Genomic DNA, 26898 nt, shown 5'->3' with positions numbered 1-26898 from the left:
AAAAGATTAAAAAAAAAAAAAAAAAAAAAAAAAAAAAAAAAAACCCTGGATAAATATACAGTACGGGAGGTAAAATAGAGCCAGAAGAACCTGATGTTGCTTCTACAGTTTGAAAATTTGCTAAAAAATAAAAAAATGTACTCACCCTCAGGCCATCCAAGATGTAGATGAGTTAATATGAGTCCTCTATCCATAATATTGCTTTCTCCAGTGAAAAAAAGTCATCTTGTCTGAATTTGGAGAAAAATATGCACATATCACACATTGTATACATCAAAAACAGTTCTAAACAAATATGTTAGTGTAACGATTTAGTCCACTGAAGGCGAGCGTAGTAAAGAACCCATGTGCAGTTTATTTACAGACGTGATCCAAAATACAAACATAAACCGAGACACAGACTTGACAAGACATGAACAGACTTGACGAGGCACAAACAGACTAGACTCACCGACAGCGGGTTACAACTCCAATACACGACCAGGCACAATGACAACATGATGGCTACTTATAACAGACAATGAGGGTCACATGACAAGAACAAACCAATGGGAAACAAGACACATGACTAAGACAACCAATCAGAACATGACACACAGACAAGGGAATCACATGACACAATGAACAGAGAAACCAATAGCATGAAGACGAGGGCAAGGGAAGCATGACACTAACAGCATGAAACAAACTACAAAATAAAAGACATGAAAACAAGAACATGAAACAAGTCAAATCGAGTCACCTTTATTTATATAGCGCTTTTAACAATACAGATTGTGTCAAAGCAACTGAACGGCATTAATTAGGAAAATAGTGTGTCAATAATGCAAAATGACAATCGTAAACACTCATTTTTCAGTTAAAGACAGTTCATCATTCAATTCAGTGATGTCATCATCCAGCTCAGTTCAGTTTAAATAGTATCTTTGCAATAATTTGCAATCAAGTCAACGATATCGCTGGAAATGAAGTGTCCCCAACTAAGCAAGCCAGAGGCGACAGCGGCAAGGAACCAAAACTCCATCGGTAACAGAATGGAGAAAAAACCTTGGGCCAAACCAGGCTCAGTCGGGGGGCCAGTTCTCCTCTGACCAGACGAAACCAGCAGTTCAATTCCAGGCTGCAGCAAAGTCACATTGTGCAGAGGACTCATCTGGTTCCTGTGGTCTTGTCCCGGTGGTCGTCTGAGACAAGGTCTTTACAGGGGATCTGTATCTGGGGCTCATCTAGTTGTCCTGGTCTCCGCTGTCTTTTTTTTTAAACAAAACCCAAACACCAAATTACAGTTGGTGGATTTTGATGTGAAAGGACAACAGGGAATGAACTTTTTCACTGAAGGACGGTTTAGTATGGCTTATGGACGTATATTTTGGACAGCGCAAAAAAATAAAATTTCAGACATTTTTGGCCCTAACTCGTACACTCAAAAATTTTACATCGTTGCAATCCTTGGGCCAACACAAACAAAAGTGGAGTAAGAAAGATTTTCTCTACGAGGCACGGTTTTTCTGTAAAATTTACCTATATCCCAATCCTACTTTTGCGAACTAGTCCGATGTTTTTCACCCGATCGGAACCAAACCACTGCAGAAATATTTGCTGGACACTGAATATCAATAATTATCAAAAAAAAAGTTGAAATTTCGATTTTTGCGTGAAACAGTACGCCAAGAAGCCTCTATGGTAACGTTAGCCAAATGTTAATAGAAGTATAACTCTTGAACGGAATGAGATATCTTCACCAAACTCGGTACACGTATGTAGGAGCTTAATCTTTGGTCAAATAAAAAAATGCACAGCTTTGCTACTTGGGGGCGCTATAAGACAGAAAAAACATAAATTCAGCTATAACTAGGCAACCGTTGGTCTGATCGGCTTGAAAATTGGTATGCAGCGTCTTGGTCCAAAGTGGCACAAGTGTCTATGAGGACATTCGCATATCTCAAAAAACATGGCCGCCATTGGCCAAACAAGTTTAAGCACCTATTAAACAAGGTTAACGGAGGTCAATCGGAACGAAACTCGTGGGCATGTTCGACTTGGGGCCTTAAAGGTCTGTAAGAATTTTGAAAGAAATCGGCCACTAGTTGGCACTAACGAGGTTTTTTGGTTCTGTAATCACGTGTTGTTTCACATATCCACACAATATGCATATCATTTGATAGATCTCCTCATAATGCACAACTTTGCCTCAAGAACCATTGCTGTCAATCAAATCGTTCATTAATTATTCACGAATATGTTAAAAACCTACTTTTACAAACTAGTCCTAGGTTTTTCGCTCAATCTTGATCAAACCACTGCAGTAATATTCTCTGAACTCTCTAGATCAATAATTATCAAGAAGATTTTAAATTTTGTCCTTTGGTTACTTATAACGGGGTCATTTAGAAAAGGGGTGTGGCCAGATGTACCCAAAAGCCTTTAAAACCTAAACAAAAACTCGAAACTCGAAACACATGGTGAAAACATGTGTCAGGTGACTCTTAACAAGTATGCAAATTTTCATGGAGATTGGACCATAGGTGGCGCTATAACAGTTAAAAAAGCCTCAAAAACACAAAATTTGTATAGTGAATGACCTCAAATTATAGAACATGTTCATATATTCACACATACACTCAATTTTCATATCATATGATAGACCTCCTCATTCTAAACAACTTTGTCTCTGGGACTAATGCTGTCAATCAAGTCGTTCAGTAAATATTCTCAATTACGTTGAAAACCTACTTTTGTGAACTAGTCCTAGGTTTTCGCTCAATGTCGATCAAACCACAACAGAACAATTCTCAGGACTCCCTAGATCAATAATTATCAAAACAATGTTGAATTTTGTCCTTTAGTGAGCTATAACGGGGTCATTTATAAAAGGGGCGTGGCTACATATACCCAAAAGCCTATAAAACCTAAACGAAAACTCTAAACTTTACGAAACTTGGTGAAAACATGTGACTGCTGACTCTTAAGAAGCATGCAAACTTTCAGGGTGATCGGACCATAAGTGGCGCTATAACAGTCATAAATGTTAAAAAGCATCATAGTTCTTTGGTAAATTACCTGCATTTGCCCAAAATGCTATTTTTAATCATTGATTTAGGTGATTACAGCCATGTTAACACAAAATCTTTTTCCTTATGTGCTTAAATGCCTTAACTGCTTGAACCCCGGAAATCGCTGCTTGCAGCTATATTAGAACTTGTTCTCATTACATTAAGACGATAATCATGTATCTGATGTAATTCTCTTCTGCCTCTCCGCGCACAAAAGCAGCTGCTCTAAATAAGCCCAACGCTACTGGTTGAACGCCAGGCTGCTGTCCAAAGTGTCCAGACGCGCTGAGGTTGGCTGGAGCTGTCCGCGGTGCTGAACCTCCACCGCGCAATCCGCTTATAACAGCCCGTGAGTCGAGCTCTCTCTGCGTTACTGCCGGAGCTCTGCGCGATTCACCGGGAAAAACGCGAATAGCTCATATGCTTACAAGACCTTCCGGACGTTTTATTTGATGTTCGAGTGATTCTCACTGCATTGTTTAACACAAGGACAAATTGTAGTGTTTTCCGAGGAGTCTTTTCAGTATGTGCGTACGGATCGAGCTCCAAAAGAACTGGCTCTTTCTGCTGTTCATTCTGACTCTTTCAGTGATTTACACGCATTGTCAAGGTGAGTATTTTTAAGTACTTAAATCTACTAATGCTGCTGTATGTGATAGAGTTAGGCTATCTTGGGCACAATGACTAACTGGGATTGTAGCCTACTTTCTGGGGCTTTACTGGCAAAGGATTTCTCCACACACGCACACATGCCATTTACGTACAATAACAAATTAGAAATATATTGAGACAGTTTAGGATATAGAGGTTTGTTGTTGATGTGTTGTACTTTAACAGAAATATTGCAGGACTGCATGAAGCAGCCATGCATAAACTTCATCTGTAGTGTGTTGTGAGAAAGTAAAGGGCCGTTCATTGACGCGATATTGCGTTAAAAAACAGACGCAGAGCTACAAAAATGACAAAAAACGTTTTAAAATGTAAACTACTAGCTCGAAACGGCGTTCATGACGCTAAGAGACACAACGTCAAGCGTTTCTGTCTTGCAAACAATAAGTTGAACCCCTTTTTTGTCAAAGTTATGCATTTCAACAACCTCAAAAGTCACAAGTCTGTCTTGGCAGCACTTTTTTTTAAAACACAAATAGACGCTTTGGCGAAAATAAAGTCGCGTTAGTCTGGTGGTAACCACAGAAACAATACGCTTGATGCGATCGACGGTAATAATTATCGGACGGAATGCTAACAAAACACGACGAGATCTTATATTATCACTCACATATACATATATATTAAAAAGTATTTTAGATAACTGATACCCGTAGCTAACAATTTACGTTGCTCGAGAGAGACGAACCGTATCATACTGCGCCTCGAAAATGAGATATTTGATCGAATCGGTAACCTCAATTTGACCATTTCACGAGTCAAATATCGGCAAAGTGTTACAACGGACAGAGTGATTGTGCTGTGAGTCTCTGCAGCACAAGATAATGAGATTAATCCTGAAGATCAGATTACCCCCGTCCCGAACTGAGCTGTTTATGAAACTAGCAGAGTTGTGTTGTTTTTACGAGTTTAATAACAGACTCTATCTCAGTTTATTCGGGTCATTTGAACAGTTACTGATTGACTGCAGATGGCAGAGTTTTTTTTTTAAATTTTTATAAGATATTAAAATAAAATGTCTTCATAAATCAGTGCATTGTTTCGGTTTATTTAATTTAGTGACACAGCATGTTTGGCGTCCATATGTCCTCCTGTACTATCCTGTGGGCTCACGTTTGCTTTATGAGTACAAATTCTGCTGATTTTCGGAGCTTATTTTAACGAGACAGCTGAAATTGCACAAATGAACTTTACCATTAATAAAAGATGCACCCTTTTAAATAAGAAATTTTAATTTATGCAAGCTTTTAAAACTGACTGAATGCCAGCAGTGATAGTGATAAACATATAAGGTGGTTGATAACGTAGTCTAATAACTAAAGAAAATTGATAGAAAAATATCACTATCTTTCTAGTGCTGCTTTGCTCACTGTTGTAAAGATCAGTACACTATACTGTCAAAAAGACATTTCTAAAGAAACTGATGTTTCTAAAAATGGCCTAAAACTTCCAGTGATATTTGTGTATCCCTCTGACTCGCAGGCATGCGCATTAGTGTTTTTCACTCATAGGACGTTTTTGTGTTTATTAATCTTTGGTAAATCTTGTTTCACATTTTGGTATTAATCACATTCATCTGGCTATCAGCAAGAACAATGAGCTATTACTAAACGGTGCATGTTTTTCTGCATTGCATATTATACTGTACCAGATTCCTCCATCTGTGGTTGTTTTTTAATGTAATGTTTCCAAATTACAAAATTAGGTTTTATTATATTTAAAAGTGCATTTTAGGTGTTACATAGAGTTAATGTCACTGTATGATGCCTTATTGAGCTCTGAATGAAAGTTTTATAAGAAGTATTTGAGAGTGAAAGAGTCTTTTAGGCAGCCGGAGGGAAATTTCTTTCTATTTCATGCAGAAGTATGTGAAGTAATTTTGAAGTGTGCGCTAGGTCTTTCCAAAGGTCTATTTCTGAATTCATTTCGCTGTAGCTTTCTTATCAGATCCTTTCATAATTCTGTGCAAGATTCATCCTCTCATATTCTGGCTGTTCAAAAACAGAAGCATGGAAACAGTCTGATGGTTTCAATTTCTGCCTTTCATACCTCTGATTTCAGGGGAGGGTTAGAAAATGTTCAACACCTGTTTTTTGGATTGTCGGTAATTAGCTTGATCAAGGGCTATTCAGAAGCTGCTAGTTGACATAATTAGTCTGGCGCTTTGTCAGTTTATGGCTTGTAAATGAGAGTCATTATGGCGGAATGCTCTCTAATATCTTCATGCTGTCTGAACTCTGCAGGTAGGGCCAAGATGCTAACTATCCCTTTGCTGTCTCTCACAGAAAACCGAAAGATCAGGGTGTTTTTGTTTTGGGCTCTTCTAAGTGAACCTTTTCTGTGATGATGGTTTATGTACTTACATTTGTTTCTAGTTTACACAGAAAAGAGAGAGGATCCAGAGGGGTAAATATACCAGTCAAACCATGATCCTTGGTTCAAAATCGTAGCTGATATTATTTCCAGTTCATTCATCAAATAGAAATGGGAGGTTAAAGGAATAGTTCATCCAAAAATGAATCTGCTTAGAATTAACTCACCCTCAGGTCATCAAAGATATAAATGATTACTTGTGGATTACGACACTCTAAAAAATGATTTCAGCACAAGAATCAGCACTTAAAAATATTTTGGTTAAAGGGGTCATATGATGCTGCTAAAAAGAACATTATTTGGTGTAATGAAATGTTTATGCAGTTTAAGGTAAAAAAAAACACAATTTTCCACATACTGTACATTATTGTTTCTCCTCTATGCCCCGCCTTTCTGAAATGCGTCGATTTTTACAAAGCTCATCGGTCTGAAAAGCGAGGTGTGCTCTGATTGGCCAGCTATCCAGTGCGTTGTGATTACCCAAATACCTCAAGCGTGTGACGGAAATGTTACGCCCCTTACCATATTGTGATGCCCTGTCCGGCGGAGCTACAAGACAAAAACATTAAAACGCATTATAAACAAGGCATTTGTTGCATCCAGTGGGGACATAATTACGGATTATAATGACCTATAATGTCTTTTTACGCGTTGCGTTGCATCACGCCGTGTAAACATAAAACCATGTTTGCATTTGTGATCAGAGAAATGACAAACAACAAGTGCTACTCTACAGTGCCCAAAAACTCGCGTTTGAATCATCAGTGGCAAAGTCTTTAAATATAAAAAAACGTACTTACAGTCTGACAGCCGGCATTGTAGTCTACTCTTCCAGGATCAGGAAACAGTCCTCCATAAAATGCACTGCACACATCTGAATATTTGGGTTGAACTGTTCTGGAACAGTGTTGTTCATACAACTTAACCACTGATTTCTAGTCGTGTCCTCTTTTGGAAGACCAAACAAAGTAGTTTCACTTTCACAACGAAACGGCGTCACACACGCGGCCTTGAGTGAGCGGAGGCCGGAGGCCTAGAGTGAGCCGCGGCCTAGAGTGAGCAGAGGCAGGCTTGAGAACGGCGCAGCCGGCGGATTCGACGAAGGAGCGTCCGGCGGGTTTGCGGCAATCACATGTGACGACCCCGGGCTGGACTCCGCTTCGTCCACGGTGAAAGCCGATCCGGTGATCCACAGCGCGAAGTTGATGTATTTCCTCAGCGACCAGCACGGATCTGCTCTAGGCATGACGAAGCGGATATCGTCTTCTTTTGGAAGGCCAACCAAAGTAGTTTCGCTTTCACAACGAATCACACAGTGCCTTCACGACATGGTGGCGGCGGCGGCAACAACAATTCTACAGCGAGAATAAAAGTTTCGCCGCCTTTCTTTTGTGTGAACATTTGGGCGGTGTTATGCAAATCTTCCCATATTGTGATGTAGACGTGGGGGCGTGTTAGAACGAGCCGTTTTAGGTAGGCGTGGCTGACTCTTAACTTTTATAAAGAATATCTCTTTGGTGAGACTTTAGTCTTTGCAACTTTAGAGCAAGAGCTTGTAACACTCCAAAGAGAAAGGAAAAATTGAAATCGCATCATATGACCCCTTTAAAAGGGATGACAGAGAACGGTTGAATACACTTGAATTAAAATGTTGCTTTTAAATGTTACATTTTTTGTTTCTAAAATGCTTGTTAAATGTAATAATGTAAACTATGCTATATTGTTGTCCATGAGTGTTCTTGCTTATTAATAAAAGTTCATCTTTTGATTATTGCTGTTGCCTCTAGTAATTCTGGGTAACCCAGCAATAGTTGAGTGTGGGATATTTTTATCAGCTGTTTGAACTCTCATTCTGACGGCACCCATTCACTGCAGAAGATCCATTGGTGAGCAGTTTCACCAAATCTGTTCTGATAAAGAAACTCCTCTACATCTTAAATGGCCTGAGGGTGAGTAAATATTCAGTAAATTTTCATTTCTGGGTGAAGTATACCTTCAAGTTGGTTGCATTGCATTGTGGCCTACAGCTTTGACACAAAAGCAGTAGTAAGCTTGTCCGAGATGGCCTTTTCTTCTAAAGAAGGACAGCAGAATATAGAAGACAGACAGCATAATACGTTTGAAACCATTTATTGTAGCTTTTTATCTGTGTGCTATCATGTAAAGCCCTTAAAGTCTGCCACACACATTTCCTTTTGTGTCAAAATGGCATTTAAAACACTTTAATCGGCATGCTGTGATGGTTCATGTATTGATTTCAAGTGTTTTCATTTCAACCTAAAGGGTGGCCAACATTGACTTCCTGGGCATCAATACCCACTGATCCTATTGAAAGCACAAGGCTGAGGCTCTTTACATGCCACACAACCATAAAATTGGTATATTTAAGACGAAGATTAAAAGTTGATATTCTGACTTTTAAAATGCCACAAGTTCACTGACCTCCTAATCCCCCTCTTGTTGTGTGTGACATTTCATTATTTGGTATCGTGATGGTTTCCTCGGCCTCTGATTCAGAATGCACAGAGCAGGGTACGTCTTAACATGTACTGACACTAAATAAGGATTTATTTTTTATTTTTATGAAGGTTAAAAATTGTGTTCTGATTTCACTCTCTGCAGTTTTAAATGCTTGTTTTTAATTTTCTTTTTTTATTTGAAGAAATTTGACAATGATCTCTATGAAGTTGTTTTAAAGAGTACTCTAATGGAATCTAACTAAAAGAGAAAAAACAAGCTTATTTACCAATGAAGAGCAGCTGTGCTCTCCGATCTGTTGGCGTATTTCCCATATGTGTGGGGGCGTGTTAGAACGAGCCGTTTTAGGTAGGCGTGGCTGACTCTTAACTTTTATAAAGAATATCTCTTTGGATTTGAGACTTTAGTCTTTGCAACTTTAGAGCAAGAGCTTGTAACACTCCAAAGAGAAAGGAAAAATTGAAATAGCATCATATGACCCCTTTAAAAGGGATGACAGAGAACGGTTGAATACACTTGAATTAAAATGTTGCTTTTAAATGTTACATTTTTTGTTTCTAAAATGCTTGTTAAATGTAATAATGTAAACTATGCTATATTGTTGTCCATGAGTGTTCTTGCTTATTAATAAAAGTTCATCTTTTGATTATTGCTGTTGCCTCTAGTAATTCTGGGTAACCCAGCAATAGTTGAGTGTGGGATATTTTTATCAGCTGTTTGAACTCTCATTCTGACGGCACCCATTCACTGCAGAAGATCCATTGGTGAGCAGTTTCACCAAATCTGTTCTGATAAAGAAACTCATCTACATCTTAAATGGCCTGAGGGTGAGTAAATATTCAGTAAATTTTCATTTCTGGGTGAAGTATACCTTCAAGTTGGTTGCATTGCATTGTGGCCTACAGCTTTGACACAAAAGCAGTAGTAAGCTTGTCCGAGATGGCCTTTTCTTCTAAAGAAGGACCGCAGAATATAGAAGACAGACAGCATAATACGTTTGAAACCATTTATTGTAGCTTTTTATCTGTGTGCTATCATGTAAAGCCCTTAAAGTCTGCCACACACATTTCCTTTTGTGTCAAAATGGCATTTAAAACACTTTAATCGGCATGCTGTGATGGTTCATGTATTGATTTCAAGTGTTTTCATTTCAACCTAAAGCAGAATATAGAAGACAGACAGCATAATACGTTTGAAACCATTTATTGTAGCTTTTTATCTGTGTGCTATCATGTAAAGCCCTTAAAGTCTGCCACACACATTTCCTTTTGTGTCAAAATGGCATTTAAAACACTTTAATCGGCATGCTGTGATGGTTCATGTATTGATTTCAAGTGTTTTCATTTCAACCTAAAGGGTGGCCAACATTGACTTCCTGGGCATCAATACCCACTGATCCTATTGAAAGCACAAGGCTGAGGCTCTTTACATGCCACACAACCATAAAATTGGTATATTTAAGACGAAGATTAAAAGTTGATATTCTGACTTTTAAAATGCCACAAGTTCACTGACCTCCTAATCCCCCTCTTGTTGTGTGTGACATTTCATTATTTGGTATCGTGATGGTTTCCTCGGCCTCTGATTCAGAATGCACAGAGCAGGGTACGTCTTAACATGTACTGACACTAAATAAGGATTTATTTTTAATTTTTATGAAGGTTAAAAATTGTGTTCTGATTTCACTCTCTGCAGTTTTAAATGCTTGTTTTTAATTTTCTTTTTTTATTTGAAGAAATTTGACAATGATCTCTATGAAGTTGTTTTAAAGAGTACTCTAATGGAATCTAACTAAAAGAGAAAAAACAAGCTTATTTACCAATGAAGAGCAGCTGTGCTCTCCGATCTGTTGGCGTATTTCCCATATGTCATAAAATTGTGTGAGAGAGTGGTGGCCAGTGCTGTGCCTTCCATTGTCACCCCATAGTATGTTCGAGGAAATATCCAATATTCTCATATCAAACATTTCATCAACCCTTGATTGACAGTTACAGCTACAACAAACCTATGCTTTTTTGGCTTCTAAATGTGTGAATCATGAGCAATTTCAGAACTGTTTTTATTAAGGGGCAGTTTTTAAAAAATAATACAAAAAAATTGTTATACATTTTATAGCTTTAGAAGATATTTTTAAAACCACATTTTAAAAATATTTTTGTATATATTAACTTTTTTTTTTTGTTTTTTGCCCTAAACTTTGGTTAATGTCTGACCATGAATAGAGTAGTAAAACAAACACACACCTTTCTGATGTGCAAGTGAAAGGAGGAAACTTAAAGAAAAATTATAACTGCACACTACAAACCTTGAATAATAAATCATGCTTAAGGGAGTGTGCAGTTATATATATTTTTTTCTTCATTTAATGTCTGACCATGGTCACGAGTCAGATGGTCAGATGATTATCCGAGACTTATGAACATAATTTAAGTGATTTAAACATTGAAGAAGACATCTCTTGAGTTTGTCTTTTTAATTAAATGCATTGCATTTAATTGATATTTGCTTTTAACATGAGCATGTTGTGATTATTGCTGAGTGTTTGTAAAAATTGTAAGTGCATATCTATGCTGTAATATTCTGTATATGAATTATCAAGGTTACACAACTGCTCTTTAAATAAAGTGACAGGGAATTGGTGTCTGCAGATCCCTTGAGCTCATTTGTCAAATACGAGGCTCTGTGTTTTGGCAGGGTCAGAGCAGAGGATGCTGGTCTCTCAACGGCTCCAGGACAAACTAACTTTTCCTGGCGTCCTTCCGTCTACAGCTTTTTGATGCCACTGTATTTGAAATGGATGCTGCGATCGATGCCCAAAACATTTGAATTCTGCATCAGCAGCTATCTGTCATGCTGTAATAAATGCACTGTTGATATTCTTCAGTTTGAAACTTTTCTCTATGCGTTAGTTCTTTAGAGGCACAGATAACTGATTGCTTTTTTGGTTATCATTTTAAGTGCCTCAAACTTGAAGTACTTTCAGATCCGATGGCATGAAGCTTGCAACTGCATTAAAAATCAAAGACTAGATCTTCTGAAGTGTTGTTCTAGCAGCCTGGGAATATGTAAACAGTATGTTATATGTTTATCAGTTGGACTGATAAAAACCAATGCACCCTGACTGCTGGAGATTGCTTAAACTGGCCAATTAGGGCAGAGCTTACCATTTTGAGAAAACTGAGACTTCCAGTCCCTTTATTCTACTGATTAAGCGACTGACTTTTCCTGGCCTCTTTAATTGGTTCAACACTCCTTTTGGCTCTGAAAGTTCTGACACTAAATACAATAAAAGAGGGGGTCATCTGAGATGTTAAGAGATTTCAGTGTTAAAAGTAATTACGCCCATTTAATTGCAGCAATTAGTCCAGTTAATGAGGAACTTGGCTAAAGCAGTGTGTGATTCAGACATAGCTGCTGTTTGTGAGGTTGTTTAGGTGTTGTGCTGTTTACATTTGATTTGATTTGACAGGGTGACGAAGCCGCGGTTGGACTTTAGAGCTCTTCTGTCGCTACGGGAGATGCATCTCTGATCTGCCATGCCAACAGAGCTGTCCCCCTCATCCGAAACAGAGATGGAAAAACCTGTGTTTTAGAGGAGAACAGTGAGCTCAGTACAAACACATCCACACTATTTAACCAAAAATTAATTTGCAAACAGGCTGTCAATGCTTGGTGTTATACGACAAAACATTATACATGAAAGATACAGTCTCTCTACCATGGTGAGTTTAAGCAATTGGGACCCAGCATAATTTTTGGAAATTTAGATTTTTTTTCCCATGTTATTATAGTGTTTGAAGCATATGAATGTAAAAAAGTGTGTGTGTATGTATGTATGTATGTATGTATATATGTGTATATATATATATATATATGAATAATTAATGAACTGAATATATTTGTCATATATTTCTTATGCTCTTGACACTATAATAACTTAAAAATATATTTATTTTATTAATATCCATACTTTATTTTTTTTTATCATTCATATTTTATTGTCAGAACTATATAATTATAAAGAAAATGTAAAGACATTGTAGGCAATTGTTTTTTAATGAACAAATCAGGCAAATGTCCTCTGTAACACAAATATAATAATTCATTTATTAAAGTATTTTTTAGATGCATGCTTAGCAGTAGCAGTGTATAGATTTAATTTGTTCAGTCTAAATTAGTGTTTATCAGATCTTTGAAATCTCATCTAAACATACATGAACATTTCTGAATGCTAGCAGAGCTGCTGAAAACCTGAAAGATGCATTGCACTGATGTATTGGCTGCACCCATTGTGTGAATAGATTTTTGTTTTGCTATTCGCCGTTTGATTTAGCTCTTGGTGTGAGCAAACCTTAAATACAGTAAATTCACTAGAAATATGGCCAGCGGTATGAATGACAATCTGACCGACAGTTTGGAGTTCACATAGTTCATTCATCTTGCATAACCGCTCTAACACAAATGAGCTCAAACAGCTCAAGTGGCACCTGCTCTACTCTATCAGAAGGTGAATTGGTCATTAGAGTTGTAAGGCTCATGCATCAAGACTCCTACAGAGGACTGCGGTCCTGGTACTGTTCAGACTGTTCTGGGTCTGACTGATTATACACACAAGCGTAGCTGATTAGAGATTGGAGCCAGAGTCAGTGCTGCCAATCACAGCTGGGGTTCCTCACAGCACAATGCCAGGAAAAAGACTCCGAGTCAGACAGACAGGAAGACACACGGTAGATCTGTTGAACCCAGTGAGCCGTCTTGATGTCTACTATCTTCATAAGCTACAGCGTTAACTAAAATAGTCTAATTTGGAACGCTCTTCACATGAAGCAAAGAGGAGACTTACAGTTGAGTTTTGGGTTAACATCTGCTTTGTTAATGAGTTGATAGCCTAGCATACATAATTACTGGGTAAACAGTCAGATGTTTAATTAGACTGAACTTTTTAAGAGCTTAAGTTAAGTGAATTTAGAAAATTTCTAATCAATATTTTGAATTTTGTATTCCACCATTTTGAATGATTTTTCAAATCCTTAAAGGGGTTAAAGGATGCCCATTTTCCACAAGTTGATATGATTCTTTAGGGTCTTAATGAAAAGTCTGTAACATAGTTTGGTTAAAATTTTTCAATGGTAGTGTAAAAAACACCTTTTTTACCCTGTCAAAAACGTCTCTTTTCAGATCATTTTTGTAGCATTTTCCTTTAAATGCTAATGAGCTCTGCTGACCCCGCCCCTCTCTTCCGAGCTGCTCTCAGAGAGACTGTTTACTTTAGTAGCATTCATCGTGAAACTTGCTAATTAGCACATTATTAGGAAAGGTGATTTGCAAAGATTCATTACAAAACATTATACTCACTTCTTCTGTAGATGGTTCATGAATGATTCGCGCGAACATAGACGCATATATGTAGATCGGGGGCACATTCCCTTCAGAAACAATGTAATCCACTGCGAGTTCAGCGGCTCAAATGTCGGGAGTAAATGACGTTCATTATTACATCCAACAACAGAACACCTCAATCGCTTAGGAGTCATTCTTGTCTACATCTGCTCCAGCGGTGAAACAATGGCGGACTGATGACAGCTCACTCAGGGCGGGTCTAAGGTAAGACGCCAGTCCAGTCTGTGCTGAAACGCTACTGTCAATCAAACTATCGTGGGAGGGGCCTGTCTGTGTGACATCACACAGACAGGCATCTGAGATTGGCTCGATTTGAGAAAGGGGTAAAGATTTGAGCAGATAAAAAAAAAAAACACTGGGTGGATTTTTATCATTATAGGGTGGTTGTGTACACACACTGCCAACACACATTTCAGTTCAAACAACTTGTAAAAGTGCATGTAGCATCCTATGACCCCTTTAAAAAATAATACAAATTTTTAAAAGAAATTGCTTAAAAACTATTTAAAATCCATTAAGAACAAATAAGAAAAGAGAACAATACATAAATAAAAGTGCAATCTAAAGTCAAGTCAAGTACAATACTGGTTGTGTCAAAGCAGCTTTACAGTGTCAAACAGGAAATTAGTTTGTCAATAATGCAAGAAGACAATAACAAAGAGTCATTTTTCCAGCTAAAGACAGTTCATTGATTATTCAGTCATCATCCAGTTCAGCTCTCTTCCAATAGTGTTTGTGCACTAAAGAAAGTATCTTAAACTAAAGTAACTAAAACTGAAATTCTTAAAAACATTTTTGTTAATTAAAATTGTTAACTGAAATATAATTTATTTTAATATTTATTAAAATATTATATATAATATTCAACTCAATTAAAATTAGAAATGTTGCCTTGGCAACTAACTAAAATATGATTTATTAGAAGCACTGAAATTACTAACTGGAAAAAAAATTATATAAGAAAATAAACTGAACCTAAATAGTAATATTTTAAAAGCCAAAAATATAAAAATAAAAGCTAAGCAAAATATTAATATGCAGTTCACTAGGTTGTGAAACATTTGAGTGCAAATAGCAAATAGCACTCCTTGTGCATTTGTTTTTCAGAGGAGATCCAGATCTCCTGCCTTGAATCTTAACACATAAAGGCCAAATAAACTTGCTTGCTTCTGTTCTTCATGGAAGTGTCTTAGTGAGGCTGCCTATGAGATTTGAGTATTTGCACATGCGTGTGTTCCTCTTGTACAGAGAAAATCTAGAATTACCTAGAATTCATTTGAGATACATTTTAGATTAAAAAAACAGAAGAATTTTCCTTTTTTTATGCTATAGGTGAGCTGTTATTTATAATATTACAGGCTATTCAACTCTTTCCTGCAATTCTGTAAACCTGCAGTCTTCAATACGAATTTGCAAGTCAGAGATGCTAAACTTGAACTTGATACAAAAAGAGAGAGATACAAAAAGGGAGAGATTCAGACTATTTAAATACCTCAGCACTTCTCTACGTCTCTCTGCGGGATTCTCACAGGCTGGAAAAAAAAAACATGCTGGATATGTGAAAGACTTAGCTTGACTTTAGGCTGCCTGCCTGACTGACATGTAAAGTGACCAACCACACTTTTTTTATTTACTTTTACATGCCGTTTAGGGGAGGAGTTATCTGAAATAGACTATAATGCATGTGTCAGCTTGAGTATAAGGAACTAATATGGGCTGTATTGTGCCCTTAAAGGTGGTATTTATTTGCAGAAGTGCACTGGGATTAGTATTTCCATGTCACAGTCTATAAAAACACGGTTGAATTGCCTCTTTTAGAGATGAATGACTGTCTACAGCTTCAGGTTTAATCTGACTGGAAGGTTTGACATTGTGTGGCTTTGCGAAGCAGCTGTTTATTGCCACTGGAATGATCTGATCACACTATTACAGAAAGTGTCATCTTGATAAATGGGATTCACTCTGGAGTGACATATGCTCTATGTGTTCTTAATAGGAGAGAGATTGTGAGGTCAGTGCTTGATTTACAGCTGTTTTAAGTCTTTAGATCTGTTTATTGTTTATTGGAAAAAGATTATGGGATGAAAGGAGAATGTGTTTGTGAGCAGTTTGTGAGCCTCTAAACCAGGGGTGCCCACACTCGGTCCTGGAGGGCCAGTGTCCTGCAGAGTTTAACTCCAACCCTAATCAAAAACACCTGAAGCATTTTATTTACTTTTACATGCCGTTTAGGGGAGGAGTTATCTGAAATAGACTATAATGCATGTGTCAGCTTGAGTATAAGGAACTAATATGGGCTGTATTGTGCCCTTAAAGGTGGTATTTATTTGCAGAAGTGCACTGGGATTAGTATTTCCATGTCACAGTCTATAAAAACACGGTTGAATTGCCTCTTTTAGAGATGAATGACTGTCTACAGCTTCAGGTTTAATCTGACTGGAAGGTTTGACATTGTGTGGCTTTGCGAAGCAGCTGTTTATTGCCACTGGAATGATCTGATCACACTTCTATTACAGAAAGTGTCATCTTGATAAATGGGATTCACTCTGGAGTGGCATATGCTCTATGTGTTCTTAATAGGAGAGAGATTGTGAGGTCAGTGCTTGATTTACAGCTGTTTTAAGGCTTTAGATCTGTTTATTGGAAAAAGATTATGGGATGAAAGGAGAATGTGTTTGTGAGCAGTTTGTGAGCCTCTAAACCAGGGGTGCCCACACTCGGTCCTGGAGGGCCAGTGTCCTGCAGAGTTTAGCTCCAACCCTAATCAAAAACACCTGAAGCAGCTAATCAAGGTCTTATTAGGCATACTAGAAACTTCCAAGCAGGTGTGTTGAGGCAAGCTGGAGCTAAACTCTGCAGGACACCGGCCCTCCAGGACCGAGTTTGGGCACCCCTGCTCTAAACAATGTGAGGAAAGAATCCAGTTTATGCACCCAGATTTATTGTGTGATTTATGGTCTTGGAGAAACAAGAGCACGTAGCATTTTAATTGCAGTCAGCAGCAGATGTGTTTGTAAACAAAAGATTGAGTTGCTTTAATGGCACAGAATATTTGCTAACTTTTGAATATTTGCTAGCTTTTTAATTCTGGAAACAAAACCAGCTAATCTGATAAAGTTAAGCTAATAAAACGTACAGTGTTTATTAAAGGGGTCATATGATGTTGCTAAAAATAACATTATTTTGTGTATTTGGTGTAATGAAATGTGTTTATGCGGTTTACGGTTCAAAAACACATTATTTTCCACATACTGTACATTATTGTTTCTCATCTACGCCCCGCCTTTCTGAAACACGTTGATTTTTACAAAGCTCATCGGTCTAAAAAGCGAGGTGTGCTGTGATTGGCCAGCTATCCAGTGCGTTGTGATTGGCCGAATAGCTCAAACATGTGATGGAAATGTTTCGCCCCTTGCCATACTGTGATGCCGTGTCCCGGCCAGAGCAACGAGACAAAAACATTAAAAAACCCATTATAAAAGAGGCATTTGTTGCATCCAGTGGCGACATAATTACGGATTATAATGACTTCTACTGTCTTTTTACACGTTACATTGCATCGCGCCGCTTAACATTAAACCATGTCTGCATTTGTGATCGGAGAAATGACAAACTACAAACGCTACTCTACACTGCTCAAAACTCGCGTTTGACCAAGCGCCATACTGTGCTTGCAAAGTTGTAACTGCCCCACTTTATAGAAACTGCCTTTGTGTGTAGACGGCATTGTAGTCTACTCTCCCAGGATCAGGAAACAGTCCTCCATAAAATGTTCTGGACACATCTGAATATTTGGGTTGAACTGTTCTGGAACAGTGTTGTAAATACAACTTAACCACTGATTTCCACAGCGCGAAGTTGAAGTATTTCCTCAGCGACCAGCACAGATCAGCTCCAGGCATGACGAAGCGGATATCATCCTCTTTTGGAAGGCCAAACAAAGTAGTTTCGCTATCACAAAGAAACACACAGCGCCTTCACGACATGGTGGAAGCGGCAACAATACTACAGCGAGAATAAAAGTTACGCCTTCTTTCTTTGCGTGAACATTTGGGCGGCGTTATGCAAATCTTCCCACATCGTGATGTAGACATGTGGGGGCATGTTAGAACGAGCCGTTTTAGGTAGGCGAGTAACACTCCAAAGAGAAAGGAAAAATTTTAATCGCATCATATGACCCCTTTAAATATAGATCTACTTATTATTCAATAATATTGAAGTTTTTTTTATGTTAAATTTTTAGACCTATCCAATGCCTTCTTTATATTTATATATATTTGACATAATGTGGCCACAATAAAAATATAATCTTTAATATAAAATATCAGTGAAATATTATTATGTATATGTTCTTTGCAAAACGTTTAGTCAGATTTAGATATTTTACTATAATTTATTTACTATTACATTATTTATTAATATTTAGAATTTACTTAATTTTAATTTTTAGTAATTTTGCTGTTTTTGTTTAATATTTTTAAATATATTTTAATTATTTTAAAAACTTGTAGAAATTTATTTAATTTGAGTCATTTTAACACATTTAATTTAATTTATAAGCATATACAGTATATTTTAATACAGTTTTTTTTAAAGATTTTCTTTTTTTGAGCTTTATTTCAATTAACAAATGTATTTATTTATTTATTTGTATTTATTTATTTTATTTGTAATAGTTTTAGTTTCCGTTAACGATCACAACATTGGTCATATAATTCACAATTATATTTTGAATGGCTGTCAATGACATTAATGCTTTTTGCTGACAGATGTTGTAGTAAAAATGTCTACCAGCATAGGCTGACTAGTTCATGCTACTCTGCTGAAATAAAGCTGGCTAAATCCAGTCTTAGCTGGTTTAAGCTGATCTCCCTGCTTGGCCAAGCTAGTTATCAGCTAGTTGGGACTCCCAAATGTGTATTTTCAATTCAGTTATTTATCAGTATTAACGGCACACAAACGGCATATTTGTTTCTTTCCTTATTGCTGGTTTAATGGACCAATTATAGCAATTTGTGAAGACTGGATAAAGATTAAAACGTGAAGTATACAAAGCAATAAGACAAAGAAAACATCCAGAGATTTGAATGCACCCAATGGAGGTTTCAGCTTTATGACCTTTTATTAAAATTTTCGAGCCAACAAAACAATTACAATCCACAACTGATGATCTTCATTCTGCCTTCCACCAGTGTTCACTGGCACCATACTACGGGCTGATCCAATAATAAAACAGAGCCATAGCTCCCGCTGAGAGTTTAACTGTGCGCCTTTCACAAAGAAACACACAGCGCCTTCACGACATGGTGGAAGCGGCAACAATACTACAGCGAGAATAAAAGTTACGCCTTCTTTCTTTGCGTGAACATTTGGGCGGCGTTATGCAAATCTTCCCACATCGTGATGTAGACATGTGGGGGCATGTTAGAACGAGCCGTTTTAGGTAGGCGAGTAACACTCCAAAGAGAAAGGAAAAATTTTAATCGCATCATATGACCCCTTTAAATATAGATCTACTTATTATTCAATAATATTGAAGTTTTTTTTATGTTAAATTTTTAGACCTATCCAATGCCTTCTTTATATTTATATATATTTGACATAATGTGGCCACAATAAAAATATAATCTTTAATATAAAATATCAGTGAAATATTATTATGTATATGTTCTTTGCAAAACGTTTAGTCAGATTTAGATATTTTACTATAATTTATTTACTATTACATTATTTATTAATATTTAGAATTTACTTAATTTTAATTTTTAGTAATTTTGCTGTTTTTGTTTAATATTTTTAAATATATTTTAATTATTTTAAAAACTTGTAGAAATTTATTTAATTTTAGTCATTTTAACACATTTAATTTAATTTATAAGCATATACAGTATATTTTAATACAGTTTTTTTTTAAGATTTTCTTTTTTTGAGCTTTATTTCAATTAACAAATGTATTTATTTATTTATTTGTATTTATTTATTTTATTTGTAATAGTTTTAGTTTCCGTTAACGATCACAACATTGGTCATATAATTCACAATTATATTTTGAATGGCTGTCAATGACATTAATGCTTTTTGCTGACAGATGTTGTAGTAAAAATGTCTACCAGCATAGGCTGACTAGTTCATGCTACTCTGCTGAAATAAAGCTGGCTAAATCCAGTCTTAGCTGGTTTAAGCTGATCTCCCTGCTTGGCCAAGCTAGTTATCAGCTAGTTGGGACTCCCAAATGTGTATTTTCAATTCAGTTATTTATCAGTATTAACGGCACACAAACGGCATATTTGTTTCTTTCCTTATTGCTGGTTTAATGGACCAATTATAGCAATTTGTGAAGACTGGATAAAGATTAAAACGTGAAGTATACAAAGCAATAAGACAAAGAAAACATCCAGAGATTTGAATGCACCCAATGGAGGTTTCAGCTTTATGACCTTTTATTAAAATTTTCGAGCCAACAAAACAATTACAATCCACAACTGATGATCTTCATTCTGCCTTCCACCAGTGTTCACTGGCACCATACTACGGGCTGATCCAATAATAAAACAGAGCCATAGCTCCCGCTGAGAGTTTAACTGTGCGCTGGTCTCCAAATCTCTGATCCCTTTTTCGTCTGCCATTTACAGTCTGTGTCAGTGATGTTCTTTTAATCTCTTACTGTCTTCACTGTGTCGCCAAGCTACATCCTGTTAGAACACACTGTCATATAGTTCCCTAATTAGGGAGTAAAAACACACTCGAGATCTCATGCTGTTTGAATGCAGAAACAATAGCAGGTCTCAGAGGTCTCTGCTCTTCTGAGGTTCACAGTTTTCTTACAGCTTTATTTTGAAGCCATTCATGAGATGTATAGGACTATGAAGGCAAAATAAACATTGATGATTGTCTCTGGTTGTCACAAAACACTTTAAAAGGGGTAGTTAGGCTAAAAATTAGAATCTGTCATCATTTACTTACCCTCAGTGTTGTTCCAAATCCATAGGATTTTCTGTCTTCATGCAGAATATTGAAAGTAGGACTTTGAGATTTAAGAGCTAGGGGGGAAAATCTGAAAAATCATGAGTTGGGAGCGACATGAGGGTGAAGAAAGGATGACAGAAGTTTCATTTTAAGGTGAACTGTCCTTTTAAGACTGATTTAACAAAACTGCACAATTATAGGGACTTGTGTGTTAGCATAAGAGAGTCTATACATTTGCAGCTGACTTTTCCTCAAGCCAGACAGTATTAAAGTTGCAGTGGAGAGCTGCTGTAATCCTATAGGAATGATTATAAAGAGACAGATGATCTGACAGCAGTTCAATACAGCGCTTCCCTCACACGTCTCAATAATGGAAGCACTTCCTGACAGATAAAACACAACTCCAGATGTTGTTTTCAGCACAGCTATATCACACGAGCAGGAAAACAAAAGAATTTCCTTCACACCTCAGTGAAATGTTACAAATATCAAATATCAGAGAGATGCCAACATGTGCAGTAGTGGTGGAAATGTTCAATAGCTTTTTTGTAGTCACTGGCTTAAAAAGTGTGAAAAATAAATATATATATATATATATATGATCAAAGAAGGCTGTGAAAATAAATCTGCATTGTTAATCATTTTGATCTTTTATTTAAAAGAAGGTTTACGTTCCAACAAGACAATGACCCTAAGCACACAGCTAAAATAACGAAGGAGTGGCTTCACCACAACTCTGTGACTGTTCTTGAATGGCCCAGCCAGAGCCCTGACTTAAACCCAATTGAGCATCTCTGGATAGACCTAAAAATGGCTGTCCACCAATGTTTACCATCCAACCTGACAGAACTGGAGGGGATCTGCAAGGGGGAATGGCAGGGGATCCCCAAATCCAGGTGTGAAAACTTGTTGCATCTTTCCCAAAAAGACTCATGGCTGTATTAGATCAAAAGGGTGCTTCTACTAAATACTGAGCAAAGGGTCTGAATACTTAGGACCATGTGATATTTCAGTTTTTCTTTTTTAATAAATCTGCAAAAATGTCAACAATTCTGTGTTTTTCTGTCAATATGGGGTGCTGTGTGTACATTAATGAGGGAAAAAAATAACTTAAATGATTTTAGCAAATGGCTGCAATATAACAAAGAGTGAAACATTTAAGGGGGTCTGAATACTTTCCGTACCCACTGTACACCACATGTTGTTTGGGAGGGTTTCAAGAAAAGAAAATGCTCATTCAAAAACAATCCCCAGCATATTGTTGTCAGACATGACTGGAACTTCAAATGGGACTGGCTTCTATGGTCAGATGAAACTAAAAAGTTAGCTTTTTAGCAACAAACACTCAAGATGGGTTTGGTGAACACAGGGATAAAAAGTACCCCATGTGTACAATGAAATATACTGCTGTATTTTTAATGTTGTGGGCCTATATTTCTGCTGGAGGTCCTGGGCATCTTGTTTAGATACATGGCATCTTTGATTCTATCAATTACCAACAGATAAAAAAATCAAAAACTGACTACCTCTGTTAGAAATCTTATAATGGGCCATGTTTGGATCTTCCAACCATACAATAATCTAAACACAAACCTCAAAAACAACACAAAAATGGGTCACTGGGCACAAAACCAAGCTTCTGCTATGGCCAGTCCAGTTCCCTGATCTGAACCCTATAGAAAATGAGTGTGGTGAACTGAAGAGGAGAAGCACCATCATGGAGCTGCGAATCTGAAGGGTCTGGAGAGATTCTGAATGAAGGAATTGTCTCTGATCTCTTGTCAGGTGCTCTCTAACCTCATCAGGCATTATAGGAGAAAACTCAGAGCTGTTATTATGCCAAATGGAGGTTTCAAAAAGCATTGAATAAAAGGATGCCGTTAACTGTGTCCAATGTGCATTAGAGAAAAACATTTACGTATGTCATAATGATATTTCCCCCCATTTTAAATTCTTATTCTCCAATGAAAGGTTAGATTTGTGTGAATTTTTAATTTTTTTATATCAAAATGATTAATGCAGATTTATTTTCACAGCCTTCTTTGATCATATTTACCAAGGGTGCCAATAATTTTGACCATGACTGTATATATATATATATATATATATATAAAGGTCATTCAAGTTTTGAAAGACACGGTAGGAAATGACAGAATTCTCAATTTAGACTCAATGATCTTTAGAAGGTACATTTATTTTTTCTTTATTTTTTGTTTACCGTTTTTTAACAATCATTCAACTTAATTATCAAAGATTAAAATAATTTTGTTTGAAATCTGAGGGAGCGCATGCAATCTGAATGGTATGACGCATTTAAGAGTCAAAGAACGATCAACAAACAGTCTCTGACATTCTCATAATGACTTTTTTTATCAAACTGGACTTTTATATTTTTTTATCAAACATGCTTTTAAGAATCTTTGTGTCTGAATGATATGCTTGAATGACTCACTTCCTCTCAGTGGCAAATGAGGCCTGTCTTTCTGATTACAGTTTGTTTCTGATCATAAACATTTGTTGAGACTTTCAGGCCTGAAGTGCTGGCTGTCATTTTACAGCTCTCTCTCTCTCTCTCTCTCTCTCTCTCGCTCTCTCTCTCTCTGAACCCTTCTGAGAGCTCTCCTGTCTAGTGAGGTGTGTTAATCTTGAGATGAAAGACGTGCTGTAATTGCCTCATGCTTTCTTGTCCCTGAAAGATGCTGCTGTTCTTCAGCACTGAAGATCACAACAATATTGAACCTTTTGTGTCAATCCTAAGCTACAAATAATTACTTTGCAGGGAAGCATTGCCTCAATACGTTAAAAAATAGAATATTCAAATAGCATTACAAAACTTTTGTACAATGACTTTTTGAACATTATTTGTAAAATAAAATAGTTGTTATATGAATGTGTGTATATATATATATATATATATATATCCTTTTTTTTCTCTTTTAATCTTTCAAATTGTACGATGGCCCCCTGGGGACCTTTATAGCCCAGTTTAAAAATCACTGTCTTAGACAGGATTAGGTTTGTTAGTATTCATTTTCAATCTGTTTGGACTTTGCAGAGGATGGAACTGTACAAACTCGGAGAGGAGAAGAGTCAGAATCAGAGAGCGAGTTTGACCCTTTCACCAGCAAACAGGAGCCACCAACTGACGTCCAGCAGCTCACAACAGATGCGGTACCAATCCTCCCCAATCTAAGACTGCTCAAACTCCACTCAGCTCTGCTAACCAAGAGCTTTGAGGGAGATCGGCAGTTTTTTAAAGAGGCAACGTACACCATGTCAACAGTCTCTACCTCTACATCTAACACTGAACATTCACTTCTGGTGCCTCAGGAGGATGCAACATTCTTCACTGACCTTGCGACCACATTGACCATGACTGCGGCAACATCTGTGGAACAAAGAAGGCCCAGCAAAAGCCATAGTAGAACATCAGAGAAGATGGTAGTCACCTCTCAGCCTCTCACAAACCCCACCATTCCAATAAGCACTCCCACAAGCACAGGTCAAAAGACAGCTCTCAACACAAAAACAAAGAAATCTTTTGACAAGGAAAGCACTTTGCCACCACTGTCTCTGTCAACTTCACCTAAGAAAGAACCACGGAGACTGGAGGGGAAAACCACACCAGGATATTCCTCTGAGACATCTCCAGGTACAGTACAAAGAGAACATTAAAACAGATTGATATGGATGGATATAGATATGGATGGTTATAGATGCATATGGATAGAAAATTAAATAGATTGATATGGATGCTAGATATGAATAGATATGGATGGATATATGAGGACATTGATAGATATAGATGGATATGAATAAATAGATAGCTATGGATGGTAGATATAGATAAATATGGCAAGATATGGATGGCTAGACCTGGAGGATATAGATGGATATGGATGGATAGATATTATGTAGATGGATATGGATAGATACAGATTATATAAATGGGTATGGATAGATATGGATGGATATAGATGGGTTTGGATAGATAGATGAGTATAAATGGATAAGGATAGATATGGATGGATAGATATGTATAATAATTATAGACAGATATGCAGTTGTATATGAATGTGGATATATGGATTTGAATAGATATGGATGGCTAGATACAGAGGACATAGATGGATTTGGACAGGTAGATAAATATGGATATAGATATGAATGGACATATGAGAACATGGAAGGATATAGATGAATATAGATAGATAGATAGATAGATAGATAGATAGATAGATAGATAGATAGATAGATAGATAGATAGATAGATAGATAGATAGATAGATAGATAGATAGATAGATAGATTGATAGATAGATAGATAGATTGATAGATTGATATGGAAATTTATGTTATGTATAGATATGAATGGACAGATAATTAATTATAGATACGAATGTAGATATATATGAATATGGATAGATGGATATGAATAGATATGGATGGATAAACATAACTAGATACAGAGGATATAGATGGATTTAGACAGGTAAATAAATATGGATATAGATGGATATGGACAGCTACAGATGGATATGGATGAAAGATATAGATGGATATGGATGTTGATCTCTATGACAATGCACAGACCTCAGAGCTAATGGAGGATTATTGCACAGCCAACCAAACATAAGACAGCTGTAAAAGGGGTGACTTCAGAATGGTGCCCTTTTCTCTCTCTCTGTCTTTCTTTTTCCAGCTCACTGCGATATGAACTTCACAGACGCCGAGGGTTATATTGAGCTCCCCCCGGATGTCTCATTTGATTCCCACATTCATTGCACCTGCCTGGTTACTGTATATCTGGGTTATGGTGTTGAGATTCAGGTCAGTACTTTTTCATCTAACGCTTTTATCATATGCAGATTAGGAGAAGCATCTCTCTGGCACATCTTTGTCTCTCAAGGGCAACAGTGTCATTTCCATCTCCTCTGCATTTAACATTGAAATTTCATAAGTGTATATAGAAATTAAAAAACTCTCAGCCTGTCCCTACATGCTCAGTATGACAAGATATTCTCTTCTGAGCTTTCTGCATAACTAAATGGAGATGAGATAAATATTAATTTTCCTAAATAGCAAGTATGGACTGTCAAGTCTGACAACTGCATACAGGCCATTGCAATTGTAAAATTGCTATAGATAGAGGAACAATGCTTGAATGTGTGCCAATAATGTAAGAAATACAATATAATTGAGAATTTAAAACAATGAAGAAACAGCATAGTTAAATTATTCAGTTAAGGAAAAAGATCAATGATATTAGTGACCGCTTCAAATCGCAGAATGATATCTTTGATAAACTAGTTTGATTATGAACAAGAGTTCTTAGAAGAACTCATTAGTTGCAAAGAGTATTTACAAAATGTCTTACTTTATTACTCAAGCCAAGAGAGAACAAACGGTTCATTTTGAGCAAATGAAGTATCGCAGACACTGTCTATTCTGCGTTTCATGCAATCAAGTGGAACTTGTTATTGTTCCTGTCAGCCGTCAACTCGATATGGTTCGATCGAATGCACTGCAATTTCTCAGACCTCTAATTTTGGATTGATCAGAAGACAGAGAAGTGCCTTTAAAAACTGATTGTGAGGAGACAGAACATCACACAGAAAAGTTTTAGAGACATGCAGACAGATGATGCCAATTCTCTCTCAGGCATTTATAAAGGCCTCCAGTCTGAAGTTGTGAAAGTTTCCGTATGGAGTTCCAGGAGGACCGTCATGTTCACGTATCAGTGTGTTTGACTGCAGCACAACTGCCGGGTCAAATGAAACAAAATTCCCTATAAAAAGCCCTACAGTAGATATGTTGGAGGAGAGCGGCTCTGTTCTGTGCTGAATCATACATGTGACACTCACTTGATTTTCTGAACATTTTAGATGTGATGGCTTCATCAGGATTTTGACTAGAAGTTGATCTCTGTGCTTTGGTGAATTTGGGTTTCTGAGTAATTG

At 36.9% G+C, this 26898-nt stretch overlaps 1 protein-coding gene and 1 long non-coding RNA gene across 2 annotated transcripts in view; one reads left to right on the top strand and one right to left on the bottom strand.

The window, feature by feature from the left end:
• Positions 1-3265: 3265 nt before the first annotated feature.
• Positions 3266-26898, top strand: part of LOC107578197 (seizure protein 6-like) — a 41428-nt gene continuing 17795 nt past the window's right edge. Inside the window, exons 1-3 of the mRNA XM_016264181.1 lie at positions 3266-3663; positions 23995-24591; positions 25641-25768. Coding sequence (XP_016119667.1) covers positions 3579-3663; positions 23995-24591; positions 25641-25768 — 810 coding nt within the window. The 5' untranslated portion in view covers positions 3266-3578. The remainder of the gene's footprint in view (positions 3664-23994; positions 24592-25640; positions 25769-26898) is intronic.
• The window catches only part of LOC107578301 (uncharacterized), a 16855-nt gene continuing 2002 nt past the window's right edge, over positions 12046-26898 (bottom strand). The window contains exon 4 of the long non-coding RNA XR_001608333.1: positions 12046-12155. This is a non-coding gene — a long non-coding RNA (uncharacterized lncRNA). The remainder of the gene's footprint in view (positions 12156-26898) is intronic.

Source organism: Sinocyclocheilus grahami, unplaced genomic scaffold (assembly GCF_001515645.1).
Source record: "Sinocyclocheilus grahami isolate Dianchi unplaced genomic scaffold, SAMN03320097.WGS_v1.1 scaffold32.1, whole genome shotgun sequence".
Classification (NCBI taxonomy): Eukaryota; Metazoa; Chordata; class Actinopteri; order Cypriniformes; family Cyprinidae; genus Sinocyclocheilus; species Sinocyclocheilus grahami.
Note: the sequence above shows the minus strand (reverse complement) of the source record. Positions and strands in the feature narration are given on the sequence as shown.